Raw genomic sequence first — 13,711 nt, 5'->3', positions numbered from 1 at the left:
TTTTTAAATTCTCCTTGGTCTAAAAGGAGCCCTCAAATTTTACTTGAATTTTCAGAGCACCGGAAATAATTATTAAGCAACAAAAACAATTATCAAAGTTTATTAAAAAGAAAAAGCTAAAAATAATCCCTCTCCCTCCTTTGGGCCAAGTCTGGCCCAAAGCCTCCCTCTCTCTCCCTCGGCCCGCGGCGGAAGTCCTCTCTTCCTCCCTCTCTTTCTCTCCCTCTCCTTCTCTCCCTCCTTCTCTTGGGCTCCTCTTCCCCTCGGCCCAGCTTCCTCCTCCCTCTCTCTCCCGGGCTGCCTCTCCCTCCTCTCCTCCTGGACCGGCCGCTCGGCCCAAGCCGCGCCCCCTGCCCGAGCCGCCCCTCCCTCCCGCGTGCACGCGCGTCGCACGCGCGCTGAGCGCGCGCCCCGCGTGGGACCCGCCTGCCAGGCGCTTCTTCCTCCTCCCGCACAGCTCCTCTCTCTCTCCCGTGAACCCTAGTTTCTTGCTCTCTCGAATCCGCGCGATTCAAGCGTTGGATTCCAAAATTAATTGGGGGGAATTAATCCCCTTTCCATCCTCTTTGATTTCCCCCGTTTTCCCCCTTGAATGGCGCCCCCAATCGTCAGGAACGGCCGCGCTTTTCCCGGCCACCAACCATGGCCGCCGGCCGTGTTTCCCGTCGCCGTTCCGCCCTCTCCCGTGCCCGGCTCCCTCCCCCATCCTATAAAATGGAACCACCTCGGTACGTTCTCCAGTTTTAGCCCCCTCCCGCGCTCTCTCGTGGCCGCCCCGCCTCTCCCCGCCGTCGTCCTCTCTCTCCCGTGCCGCCGGCCGCCTCCAGCCGCCTCTCCCTCCTCGCCGGAGCGTCGTCCGGTCGCGCCGTCACCGCCAGCAGCGTCGCAGCTGCTTCCCCTCCACCGGCGTCGCCTCCGTTTCACGCGGAGACCACCGGAGACGCGTCCCCGCCGGCAACCAGTGGCATTGGTGCCACTATACTCCCTCCAGCCGGCTGCTGTCCCTCGTCGGAGCGTCGGCCGACGTCGCCGTCTCCTTCGTCGACGCCGTGGCATCGTCTCCTTCCCCGGCCACACCTCGGTTTCGCCGGAACACCGCCGTGTCGCCACCAACCCCTCCACCCGCCTCGCCAGAGTCCTCCGGCCGCCCGTTCCTCCTCGCTTGTTTACCGGTCAGCCGTGGCACCACCACCTCCGGCATCGCAGCGGCAAGGTCGCCCTCGGCCTCGCCTCCCCTTCGACCGAACCCCTCCGCGGTCCATCATCGTTGTCTCCGTTCGTTCTCGTCGTCGACGTCCCGTCGGTCGCCCGGCTCGTCGTCTCGCGGCGCCGCCTCCGTCATCGTCATCGCAGCGGCGTGTTCCACGTCGTCCCCGTCTCCGTGCAGCCACTGCCGGCTGCCCTCGTCACCTTGTCGCCGGCCCCGGTCGTCGTCGTCGTCGTCCTCTCGTCGTTCCCGGTCGTCGTGGCGTTCGTCCCTCCGTCGAGACATTCTCGTCCGCCGCCCGCGTTTCGTCAAGTGTGCAGCAGCCCCGTCGTCGTCTTCGTCCTCGGCTCCGCGTCGTCAAGCCTTGTGCCGGCCGCGTCTCGCCTTCGTCCAAGGATCACCGCCGAAGTCGTTCCCTCGCCGTTCGCCTCCATCGTCCCTGAGCTGTCTCCGCCGCGCCCGTTCGTCGTTGTCGTTCCCACGCCTCGTCGCGTGGTGGTAAGGATCCATCTCCCTCGCTGCCCTGTCCTCGTCCTTTCGGTGTCGCCCGTGCCCGTTGTGCGGTTGTCGGCCCCGGTACCCGTGTATCGGTGTCGGCAGTCGTTCGCTTGTGCGCGTGGTGACCGTGTTAGTGTGTCCGCTCGGTAGCCGCGTGGTTTCCACGTGTGCAGCCCGCGTGGTGTCTAGTGGAGTCCGTTTGTCGGTTACTCGCCTCGGTTGACACACGGGGTCCGCTTCCGTCGACCCGTGGACCGTCCCTGTGTACCCGGTCTACCGCGGTCCTTTAGGTTGACATGTGGGGTCCGCATGTCAACGGCGCAGCCTTCCTGTCTTTTCCAGGCTAGCGCTTACACATGTTTTATGGTTGCAAAGCCTAATTATAATAATCCGCAAATCTCCATATAACAGCATTAAACTTCGGATGATCATATCTTGGTCATACGAACTCTGAATCGACCCGTTCAAATCTCCTAATGTTTGTTATAACCTAAAGAACCGTGTGCTTTCTTTTTATGTATTGTTATTGCTTCTTTATAGGCTTGTAGCTTTGCTTGTGTGCTTCGCGTAGCTTCTGTCGTTCCGGAGGTTCCCGAAGCGTGGTTTGCGGTCGTCGCCGAAGGTTCGGAAGGCCGTTCTCTCTGAGCAAGGCAAGTCACATCATCCTTGAGCATATTGAATCCCAGTTTATAAAATTATTTTGATTTAAATTAATGCATTATCGCTTTATTTAAATTCCTGCGTTATCACTGTTTTATTTAGCCATGCCTATTTACCTTTGTTATGACCTTATTATTATTGCTATTGTTATTATTACCTTGTTCACCCTAGAATAAACAAAACCCCAACTAGTGGACACTCTATTCATGGTTCCACTAGTATGAATTTAGGTAGATGCTTCGCTGATTAATTAGGCAACATTAGGTGGTTTCATAACTCTAGACTTTGGGAATATTCATATCACTTGGACACTATGGAATGGTTGGATTATTGTGGAATTGGACGCACACCTCCCCCTCTATTCAAAACCCTCAAAATGGTTTTAGGCTGGGCTCGGGGTGCATGGTTTTGATAGTAGCACCTCGGCCACATAAGGACCGGTCTTCGGGCCTCTGTTGCAAAGCACTACCGTACTTCCACATGTCTAGTGGGTAAGGCTTAGTTTGTGGCTCAGTCTGGTTATAAACAAAAGTACACGGATGGAGATGGACGAAGTCGGGGGTCGATGTCGCGACCGGGAAAATTGCCTTTTCCCGAACGCTAGTGTATTAATCCCCGTCCCAGGAAAAGCCGGGGTACACCACACAAACATGATATAAAAGACACCTCTTTATTATCTCGATAATATTTACATTATTACAAAGGCACTTAAGGCCTGACAATCAAAAATAAACAGCAGCGGACTAGCGGGCCTACGGCTCCATCTTCACAGGTGCTCAACTGGGGTATAAGCCAAGACTCCACCTAAGACTTCTTCTCCAAAGCTTCTCTTACTGAAGGGGGGAGAAAGATAGAGAAGAATGAGTACAACCATAGTACTCAGCAAGCCACACCGGCGGATGCACGATTAATGCAAGGGGGTACAAGGGGTAATAATATAGGGGTTAAGTTTTGCAGAAAACAGCATTTAAAAGTCACTTAGTTGCCCAAAGCCATTTTATAGAGACGATCCTAGAGTTACACAGTATTATTAATCAAGGCCGTGAACCCTCACGAACCTGCCTTAACCCAAGGCCTACGATGATTCAGACCGAACTGGCAACCCGACCCTGGGTCCCAGCTCGTCCCAAGCCAACCCAGGCCAACCATTCCACATTTTAGTTGTTAAGCAGATTTTAAGAATTAAAACACTAACTTGGGTACATTGCTCGGCTTGCCCATAACCGAGGGCGCGGCTATTCGAATAGATTATACTCTGATCAGAGGTGTACATCTTTACCCACAAGACACATCTTCCTCACGTGCAACCACGTGCCACATACCACCACGGTATACAGACGGAAGACGTGACATAGTTTCCAACCCATCCTAGCCATAGACAAGAGTACCGACCCAACCCCACCTACGGCCGGAACCTCCGGGACAGGTAGGCAGGATTGAGCCCCTAGCAGCAGGACACCAGCCCTGTGCCATGACATCTCGACTACCGGGCCGCAGCTCGTGTAGCCTTCATTTGTCCTAGAGATGTCCATCGACCCCCGACTTCGTCCATCTCTAATCCGTGTACTTTTGTTTATAACCAGACTGAGCCACAAACTAAGCCTTACCCACTAGACATGTGGAAGTACGGTAGTGCTTTGCAACAGAGGCCCGAAGACCGGTCCTTATATGGCCGAGGTGCTACTATCAAAACCATGCACCCCGAGCCCAGCCTAAAACCATTTTGGGGATTTTGAATACAGGGGGCGGTGTGAATCCAATTCCACAATAATCCAACAATTCCAAAGTGTCCAGGTGATGAGAATATCCCAAAGTCTAGAGTTGTAAAACCACCTAATGTTACCTAGTTAAACAGCGAAGCATCTACCTAAAATCATACTAGTGGTACCATAAGTAGAGTATCCACTAGTTGGGGTTTTGTTTAATCTAGGGTGAACAAGGTAATAATAACAATAACAATAATAATAAGGTCATAACAAAGGTAAATAGGCATGGCTAAATAAAACAGTGATAACGCGGGAATTTAAATAAAGCGACAATGCAATAATTTAAATCAAAATAATTTTATAAACTGGGATTCAATATGTTCAAGGATGATGTGACTTGCCTTGCTCGCTTTCCCAAACGCCGGCTTCAACTTCCACGAAGAGCGGATCTTCCGAAGCTGCAGCGTCTACACGACCAACGGAAAAGAAAAGGATTTTACTCTAATAAACTCCACATAACAGCAGAAACAAAGCACAAAAATGGGTTCTTGACTTCTTAAGGAAAAATTAGAGACTTGAACGGTCCAATTCCGAGTTCAAATGGCCAAGTTATGGCCATTTGAAGTTTATATGCTCTTTAAATGGATATTTGCGAATTTCTTCATTTAAATTTTAATTAAAAACTCATTTATTGCGTCAGCCGGGAGAGAGGGCGCGCGGACCGGGTCCACGGGAGTGGGGCCCACGCGTCAGCCTCTCGGTCCACGGTGGACCGGGTGCACGCGGCTGACGCCGACCGGCGCCGTGGGTCCCACGCGTCAGCCGCACCCGCGGGCGCGGGCGGCTGACGGCCGGGCCCACCTGGCAGCCGTGGGGCGCGCCCGAAGGCGGCCTCGCCGGCACGGCCGACGGAAGGCGGCGCACCCGCGCCCCGATGGTCGCCGCCGGCGACCAACGGCGCGGCGGAGCGGCGGCCGAGAGAGGGGAGGGAAGAGGGAAGCGAAAGAGGCGGTCCTCGGCTCACCTCGGGTCGACGGCGGCGACGGAAACGGCGACCGAAGCGGCGAGAGGCGGCGGCGCGGTTCGGATCGACGAGGACGGCGGCGCTCCGACGGTCGGCGGGCGAAACGGAGGAGTGGACGAGGTCGACGAGGACGCGGCGAAGCCGAAGGAGGTGACGCCGAGACGGGAGGAGGTCCGGGGCGACGACGGCGGCGAACCGGAGCTCGGCGGCGACGGCGGAGAGAGAGGACAACGGCGCGAGCTCGAATCCGACGGGGAGAGAGTGCGGCGAGTGGCGGAAACGGAGGAGAGAGGCACGGGGAACGATTATATAGCGTCGGGAGGGAGAGAGGGCGGCCGGAGGGGAAGGAATCGGCCGCGGAAATCTCGGCCGCCATTGATGCGCCGGCGAACTTTGCGGGAATAAATCCGAGCGAATCCGAGGGAGAGAGAGAGGGGAAAGTGGGGGGAAAGATGGAGGGAATCACGGGGAGTGATTTCCCCCTCTTTATGGCGCGCGGGGACGGCGGGATGCGGCGGATTCGGCGGCGGCGGCGGCGCTAGGGCACGGGCGGGCGGCGGGCGCGGCGCGAGGTAGGGGATGACAGGTGGGCCCCACCCGTCAGCGAGGGTGGCGGGCGGGCCCGCCTGTCAGCGGCGCGCGTGCGGGGAGGACCGATGGGCCGCGGGGAGAGGAGAGAGATGGAGGGAATTGGGCCGAGCCGGCCCAAGAAGGGAAGGGGGGGGGGAAAAGAAGACTTTTAGGGTTTTTCTTTTTATAAAACCTTTTTAACTTTGTTTATTTCTTCTCAATTATTATTTGTGCTCTGAAAATTCCACTAAAATTTATTTACGCATTTTAGGCTTTTAGGAAATATACAAAAATCCTCCAAGCCTTATTTGACTTTTAAATTGGCACATTTTAATTGTTGGAGGCTTTCACATGAATTTTAATTATTCTCGGCACAATTTCGAGGATGTATTTTAGAGTCGTTTTGGGACGCGACAGTCGATGGACATCTCTAGGACAAATGAAGGCTACACGGGCTGCGGCCCGGTAGTCGAGATGTCATGGCACAGGGCTGGTGTCCTGCTGCTAGGGGCTCAATTCTGCCTGCCTGTCCGGGGGTTCCGGCCGTAGGTGGGTTGGGTCGGTACTCTTGTCTATGGCTAGGATGGGTTGGAAACTATGTCATGTCTTCCGTCCATATGCCGTGGTGGTATGTGGCACGTGGTTGCACGTGAGGAAGACGTGTCTTGTGGGTAAAGATGTACACCTCTGATCAGAGTATAACCTATTCGAATAGCCGCGCCCTCGGTTATGGGCAAGCCTAGCAATGTACCCAAGTTAGTGTTTTAAATTCTTAAAACCTGCTTAATAACTAAAATGTGGAATGGTTGGCCTGGGTTGGCTTGGGACGAGCTGGGACCCAGGGTCGGGTTGCCAGTTCGGTCTGAATCATCGTAGGCCTTGGGTTAAGGCAGGTTCGTGTGGGTTCACGGCCTTGATTAATAATACTATGTAGCTCTAGGATCGCCTTTATAAAATGGCTTTGGGCAACTATGTGACTTTTAAATGCTGTTTACTGCAAAACTTAACCCCGATATTATTATCCCCTTGTACCCCCTTGCATTAATTATGCATCTCCGGTGTGACTTGCTGAGTACTGTGGTTGTACTCATTCTTGCTCAATCTTTCCCCCCTTCAGTAAGAGAAGATTTGGAGAAGAAGTCTTAGGTGGAGTCCTGGCTTATACCCCAGTTGAGCGCCTGTGAAGATGGAGCCATAGGCCCGCTAGTCCGCTGCTGTTTATTTTTTATTGTCAGGCCTGAAGCGCCTTTGTAATAATGTAAATATTATCGATATAATAAAGATGTGTCTTTTATATCATGTTTGTGTGGTGTACCCCGGCTTTTCCTGGGACGGGGATTAATACACTAGCGTTCGGGAAAAGGCAATTTTCTCGGTCGCGACAAGCTGGTATCAGAGCCATCTCGACTGTAGGATAAGCCAAGTGGATAAAACCTAAGGACATATTTTATAAATGAAACTATTTGCGAAAGCCCCTTTTTCCTCCTTTCCCCTGTGCTATTTGCAAAATATTTACTCTTTCTTCCTTCTTCAAATTTCAACTAGTACTAGATGGTTAGTTTTGCGAAGAAGAAGATGTCGCCAATTGTTTGCCGAAGCTCTGGAAGACTGCAGGATCTGCTAGCGAAGTGGAGGAAGCAGTGAAGCCAGCTGTGAAGAAGTAGTGAAGATCTTGGAGAACCCGTCGCAGAACCTAAGCCACCCTTTAGTGTTTCGTTTGTCGTGTGTTTCCTTGCTTGTGTGTGTAGCGCGTGGTTTGCATCGGTGGGTTGTGATGTAACCATGCTAGGTTGTTTGCTTAATCAACTTGCAGAATAAGTGAAACAAACAACACATCAACAAGAAGAGTTAGTTCCTTTAAGGTCCTGTCTCTAGTTCTGGTCTATTCTTTCCTGGCTTGTTTTCCTCTCTCACCTCAATCCCTGTCACAGATGTTTAACAGAGAAAAAGGAAAGAATGTCAGCGGGTATGCCTCCAGTAACTCAAGTTTTCAACTCAATCCACCACTAGCCTCAAGAGAGTTAACAAGGGTACACCCTTGGTCCATTCCGAGCATGCTGCTTGGTTCACAGCTACCATTGGTTCGAAGTCGAGACCAAAATCAGTATGTGTTTGATCAAGCATTTGCCCCCCAGGTCAATGAGCTTCCAATGCCAGAAGAGGATGTCCCCTTTTGTCATGATTGTAGAGAACAAGGACACTATGCCCTGAATTGTCCATGGGTATATGTCAAAGAAGCCCCTTCCTTTGGTTTAGCAGGGCAGACATCGCTAAACCAGCCTCCTCACACCAAGTCAAGCTTGCAGCCTAGTGTGCAAAGTAGAGAGCCCAATGGAGAGAATCCATGGAATCCCGGGAAATGCTTTTCTCCTAGCCTTTCGTACCACGTGGGGTCACGTACTAAGCAAGCCAAAGGCAAGAAGAGTAAGAATCAGAAGAGAAAAGCACCGATGCGAACTGAAGAAGAAGTACGTAAGATGACTATTACCAGCACCGAATGGCCTCCAGCAGGGATAACTATTCCTAGACGTCAAAGAGGAAATACTTTCTGAGGTGCACGACAGTTGACCCAGCACCTCCTAAGCCATGGTGGCAGAGTATCTGATAGTGAAGGGTCAGATCAAGTCTCCTCGGATGATGAAGATGAGTCTCCCCGACATTTCGGTGAGGAAGAGATGGAATCAAAAGCATGCCCCCGTTGTGGAAAAATTGGACACGTTGCTAGCATGTGTCTCACACTTTGCGCTCATTGTGAGGAAGACCATCCACCAGGTGAATGTCCCACCCGCAAGGTCACATGTTTTCTATGCGAAGGTACAAACCATGTGCCCAAGGATTGCCAGCTCAGTGTGTTGTTGACCAAGACCGCAGAAATCCAACAAACAACCCTACGATTGTCTCATCAGCTAGTCAGCTCCAACAGCAACATCGACGATATCATCCCCAGCACCAATGCTCCTCCTGCTGCACCTGACTCTACAATAAATCATAGCAATAATACCTTCAGCACCAACCATTCTCTGCACCGACAACCTCAGCAAAGAATTGTCGTCGATGGAAGAAGTTGTTTCTCTCCCCGACCTACTCCAGGCCGAGCGAAGGGAAATCAACCTCAGGACGGCGATACCAAGCAGAAGACCGTTATTCGCTTCAACCAGCAATCAGAAGGAAGCTTCTCCTGTGAATGATAGCAATATGCAGTCCAATCACATCATCACAGAACCAATCAAGGATGATGCAGTCACTAGAACAATGCCAGCTACATCTCTCCAGAATCAGAATGAGTAGCCATGTTTGTGATTTTCAGTTCGCTACTTATCACCGTAACCGGGAGTTTGCAGCAATCATGTAATAAATGAATATATTCATGATTATAAACAATGAGTTTGTTATGTTTATGGATGATTCATGTTGAGGATGCAATGTACCGATGTTAAGCACCTTCCCTTTTTGTTTAAGGCAGGGCCTTGTATTCATGTAATAAGGGAGACATGTGTAATAAAAACAAGTTCTATGAGGATTATTTTGGAAGATGCTGATATGGGATTATGTGTATAATTGTTTACTGTCAAAGGAGACCTAGGGTCTCATTTCAGAGGAACTATGTTCTAACCTCGAGTTAATAACCAACCTGATGATGGAAAAGAAAATCAAGCGATTAACCAAAGAGACATTTGTTTGGACTAAGAGTTTCAGATGTGTCTTTTTCGGATCAAAGGCAAAGACAGTCAGTACAGCTTTTGGCGAAACACTTCAAGGTTTCACTGAAAGGCAGCAGACCAAAGGACCACATCGTCACCAGAAGCATCCACAACTCTCGGAGTGAAGAGTACTTGGTTGACAACGTTCAAAAGGTGATTGATAGAAGATACCAGCAAAGGTGTTTATTATCGGGCAAAGAAGTAGGTCGAAAGGTGATTGATAAGAGAAATCTAAAAAGAATACGTCAGGGTTGAATGTGTAAAGGAATACTTTGAATGCTAAATAATGACAACATGAAGAGAATAGTGGGAAGTAAACTGAATGTAAAGAAAGTGAATCCGAGTTGTCTGTTCGTGGGAGCTATTCCCAGTTATGAACCAAGTGATATGTTCGAAGATAGTCTATAGAGGTCAGATTAAAATCGCATCTAACAACGAAGCTTCAGATTTGGCAGGATAATGATCAGACAATAACAAGTCCAGCAGTAAAGTCATTTGGGGAGACGTCAAAGCATGTCAAGTGGGATAGGTTGGTTCTGTTGAGAAACATAATTCAAAGGCAAAGTTACCGACCCTTGCATCGAATAGCAGAAGTAGCTTGCACCCGGAGACCAGGAAAGCTAATATGAGGCAGTTGGTGGCAAGTTAGAAGTAAATGACAAGCATGGTATTCTCATGATGACAAGCATGGTATCTTAGTAATGACGAGCTGATCTCGACGCATGACATGAAGTGGGTAACTTGTATGAGGTTGACGCCAAAGATATGAATGATAAGAAGTTCTAGAACTGAAGCCCCATCCTCAACCACCGCAGCCTAGTCTGAGTCAGTTAGAGGTGCAACCAGGGAAAAGTCAGGTGAAGAGAAGATTCCATCTGCAACAGGAGATCGAGCCAAGCGGTCCAGAGTGGAGAAGTTTTGTTAGGCAAGTTTGTTATAGAAGACGGAGCGGAAGAAGTCAGACAAGAAGAGAAGACCGCCCAACCTATCTTCTTGCTAGCCTCCTCGAATCTCGGGGACGAGATTCTTGTAAGGGGGGTGGATTTGTCACGTCCTGATAAATTCATCCCGAATTAAAAATCATTCTCTAAAAGGAATAATAGAATTAATTAAAATTCAAAAAGAAATTAGCAAACACTAAAATACGTACAAGAAAAATTCGAATGTGGCCCGGAGAATTTTTTAAATTCTCCTTGGTCTAAAAGGAGCCCTCAAATTTTACTTGAATTTTCAGAGCACCGGAAATAATTATTAAGCAACAAAAACAATTATCAAAGTTTATTAAAAAGAAAAAGCTAAAAATAATCCCTCTCCCTCCTTTGGGCCAAGTCTGGCCCAAAGCCTCCCTCTCTCTCCCTCGGCCCGCGGCGGAAGTCCTCTCGTCCTCCCTCTCTTTCTCTCCCTCTCCTTCTCTCCCTCCTTCTCTTGGGCTCCCCTTCCCCTCGGCCCAGCTTCCTCCTCCCTCTCTCTCCCGGGCTGCCTCTCCCTCCTCTCCTCCTGGGCCGGCCGCTCGGCCCAAGCCGCGCCCCCTGCCCGAGCCGCCCCTCCCTCCCGCGTGCACGCGCGTCGCACGCGCGCTGAGCGCGCGCCCCGCGTGGGACCCGCCTGCCAGGCGCTTCTTCCTCCTCCCGCACAGCTCCTCTCTCTCTCCCGTGAACCCTAGTTTCTTGCTCTCTCGAATCCGCGCGATTCAAGCGTTGGATTCCAAAATTAATTGGGGGGAATTAATCCCCTTTCCATCCTCTTTGATTTCCCCCGTTTTCCCCCTTGAATGGCGCCCCCAATCGTCGGGAACGGCCGCGCTTTTCCCGGCCACCAACCATGGCCGCCGGCCGTGTTTCCCGTCGCCGTTCCGCCCTCTCCCGTGCCCGGCTCCCTCCCCCATCCTATAAAATGGAACCACCTCGGTACGTTCTCCAGTTTTAGCCCCCTCCCGCGCTCTCTCGTGGCCGCCCCGCCTCTCCCCGCCGTCGTCCTCTCTCTCCCGTGCCGCCGGCCGCCTCCAGCCGCCTCTCCCTCCTCGCCGGAGCGTCGTCCGGTCGCGCCGTCACCGCCAGCAGCGTCGCAGCTGCTTCCCCTCCACCGGCGTCGCCTCCGTTTCACGCGGAGACCACCGGAGACGCGTCCCCGCCGGCAACCAGTGGCATTGGTGCCACTGTACACCCTCCAGCCGGCTGCTGTCCCTCGTCGGAGCGTCGGCCGACGTCGCCGTCTCCTTCGTCGACGCCGTGGCATCGTCTCCTTCCCCAGCCACACCTTGGTTTCGCCGGAACACCGCCGTGTCACCACCAACCCCTCCACCCGCCTCGCCGGAGTCCTCCGGCCGCCCGTTCCTCCTCGCTTGTTTACCGGTCAGCCGCGGCACCACCACCTCCGGCATCGCAGCGGCAAGGTCGCCCTCGGCCTCGCCTCCCCTTCGACCGAACCCCTCCGCGGTCCATCGTCGTTGTCTCCGTTCGTTCTCGTCGTCGACGTCCCGTCGGTCGCCCGGCTCGTCGTCTCGCGGCGCCACCTCCGTCATCGTCATCGCAGCGGCGTGTTCCACGTCGTCCCCGTCTCCGTGCAGCCACTGCCGGCTGCCCTCGTCGCCTCCTCGCCGGCCCCGGTCGTCGTCGTCGTCGTCCTCTCGTCGTTCCCGGTCGTCGTGGCGTTCGTCCCTCCGTCGAGACATTCTCGTCCGCCGCCCGCGTTTTGTCAAGTGTGCAGCAGCCCCGTCGTCGTCTTCGTCCTCGGCTCCGCGTCGTCAAGCCTTGTGCCGGCCGCGTCTCGCCTTCGTCCAAGGATCGCCGCCGAAGTCGTTCCCTCGCCGTTCGCCTCCATCGTCCCTGAGCTGTCTCCGCCGCGCCCGTTCGTCGTTGTCGTTCCCACGCCTCGTCGCGTGGTGGTAAGGATCCATCTCCCTCGCTGCCCTGTCCTCGTCCTTTCGGTGTCGCCTGTGCCCGTTGTGCGGTTGTCGGCCCCGGTACCCGTGTATCGGTGTCGGCAGTCGTTCGCTTGTGCGCGTGGTGACCGTGTTAGTGTGTCCGCTCGGTAGCCGCGTGGTTTCCACGTGTGCAGCCCGCGTGGTGTCTAGTGGAGTCCGTTTGTCGGTTACTCGCCTCGGTTGACACACGGGGTCCGCTTCCGTCGACCCGTGGACCGTCTCTGTGTACCCGGTCTACCGCGGTCCTTTAGGTTGACATGTGGGGTCCGCATGTCAACGGCGCAGCCTTCCTGTCTTTTCCAGGCTAGCGCTTACACATGTTTTATGGTTGCAAAGCCTAATTATAATAATCCGCAAATCTCCATATAACAGCATTAAACTTCGGATGATCATATCTTGGTCATACGAACTCTGAATCGACCCGTTCAAGTCTCCTAATGTTTGTTATAACCTAAAGAACCGTGTGCTTTCTTTTTATGTATTTTTATTGCTTCTTTATAGGCTTGTAGCTTTGCTTGTGTGCTTCGCGTAGCTTCTGTCGTTCCGGAGGTTCCCGAAGCGTGGTTTGCGGTCGTCGCCGAAGGTTCGGAAGGCCGTTCTCTCTGAGCAAGGCAAGTCACATCATCCTTGAGCATATTGAATCCCAGTTTATAAAATTATTTTGATTTAAATTAATGCATTATCGCTTTATTTAAATTCCTGCGTTATCATTGTTTTATTTAGCCATGCCTATTTATCTTTGTTATGACCTTATTATTATTGCTATTGTTATTATTACCTTGTTCACCCTAGAATAAACAAAACCCCAACTAGTGGACACTCTATTCATGGTTCCACTAGTATGAATTTAGGTAGATGCTTCGCTGATTAATTAGGCAACATTAGGTGGTTTCATAACTCTAGACTTTGGGAATATTCATATCACTTGGACACTATGGAATGGTTGGATTATTGTGGAATTGGACGCACACCTCCCCCTCTATTCAAAACCCTCAAAATGGTTTTAGGCTGGGCTCGGGGTGCATGGTTTTGATAGTAGCACCTCGGCCACATAAGGACCGGTCTTCGGGCCTCTGTTGCAAAGCACTACCGTACTTCCACATGTCTAGTGGGTAAGGCTTAGTTTGTGGCTTAGTCTGGTTATAAACAAAAGTACACGGATGGAGATGGACGAAGTCGGGGGTCGATGGACATCTCTAGGACAAATGAAGGCTACACGGGCTGCGGCCCGGTAGTCGAGATGTCATGGCACAGGGCTGGTGTCCTGCTGCTAGGGGCTCAATTCTGCCTGCCTGTCCGGGGGTTCCGGCCGTAGGTGGGTTGGGTCGGTACTCTTGTCTATGGCTAGGATGGGTTGGAAACTATGTCATGTCTTCCGTCCATATGCCGTGGTGGTATGTGGTACGTGGTTGCACGTGAGGA

At 52.3% G+C, this 13,711-nt stretch overlaps 2 protein-coding genes across 2 annotated transcripts; both read left to right on the top strand.

The window, feature by feature from the left end:
- Positions 1 to 428: 428 nt before the first annotated feature.
- Positions 429 to 2,861, top strand: LOC136351897 (extensin-like). The gene is made up of 2 exons (XM_066304362.1): positions 429 to 1,705; positions 2,246 to 2,861. Exons 1-2 carry the CDS (start codon positions 593 to 595, stop codon positions 2,348 to 2,350), a joined length of 1,218 nt encoding a protein of 405 aa, XP_066160459.1. The 5' UTR covers positions 429 to 592; the 3' UTR covers positions 2,351 to 2,861.
- Positions 2,862 to 10,973: 8,112 nt separating this feature from the next.
- On the top strand, positions 10,974 to 12,901 carry LOC136351891 (uncharacterized). The gene is made up of 2 exons (XM_066304353.1): positions 10,974 to 12,250; positions 12,791 to 12,901. The coding sequence occupies exons 1-2, from the start codon at positions 11,138 to 11,140 to the stop codon at positions 12,893 to 12,895; spliced, it is 1,218 nt and encodes a 405-aa protein (XP_066160450.1). The 5' UTR covers positions 10,974 to 11,137; the 3' UTR covers positions 12,896 to 12,901.
- Positions 12,902 to 13,711: the final 810 nt, after the last annotated feature.

Source organism: Oryza sativa, chromosome 9 (genome assembly GCF_034140825.1).
Source record: "Oryza sativa Japonica Group chromosome 9, ASM3414082v1".
Classification (NCBI taxonomy): Eukaryota; Viridiplantae; Streptophyta; class Magnoliopsida; order Poales; family Poaceae; genus Oryza; species Oryza sativa.
Note: the sequence above shows the minus strand (reverse complement) of the source record. Positions and strands in the feature narration are given on the sequence as shown.

What these genes read in the sequence shown, in the direction of transcription:
- LOC136351897 (XM_066304362.1), top strand. Translation starts at nt 593, where the DNA reads ATGGCGCCCCCAATCGTCAGGAACGGCCGCGCTTTTCCCGGCCACCAA. An exon ending in CCACGCCTCGTCGCGTGGTG is followed by an intron (nt 1,706 to 2,245) that starts GTAAGGATCCAT and finishes GCTTCTTTATAG; the next exon opens with GCTTGTAGCTTTGCTTGTGT.
- LOC136351891 (XM_066304353.1), top strand. Translation starts at nt 11,138, where the DNA reads ATGGCGCCCCCAATCGTCGGGAACGGCCGCGCTTTTCCCGGCCACCAA. An exon ending in CCACGCCTCGTCGCGTGGTG is followed by an intron (nt 12,251 to 12,790) that starts GTAAGGATCCAT and finishes GCTTCTTTATAG; the next exon opens with GCTTGTAGCTTTGCTTGTGT.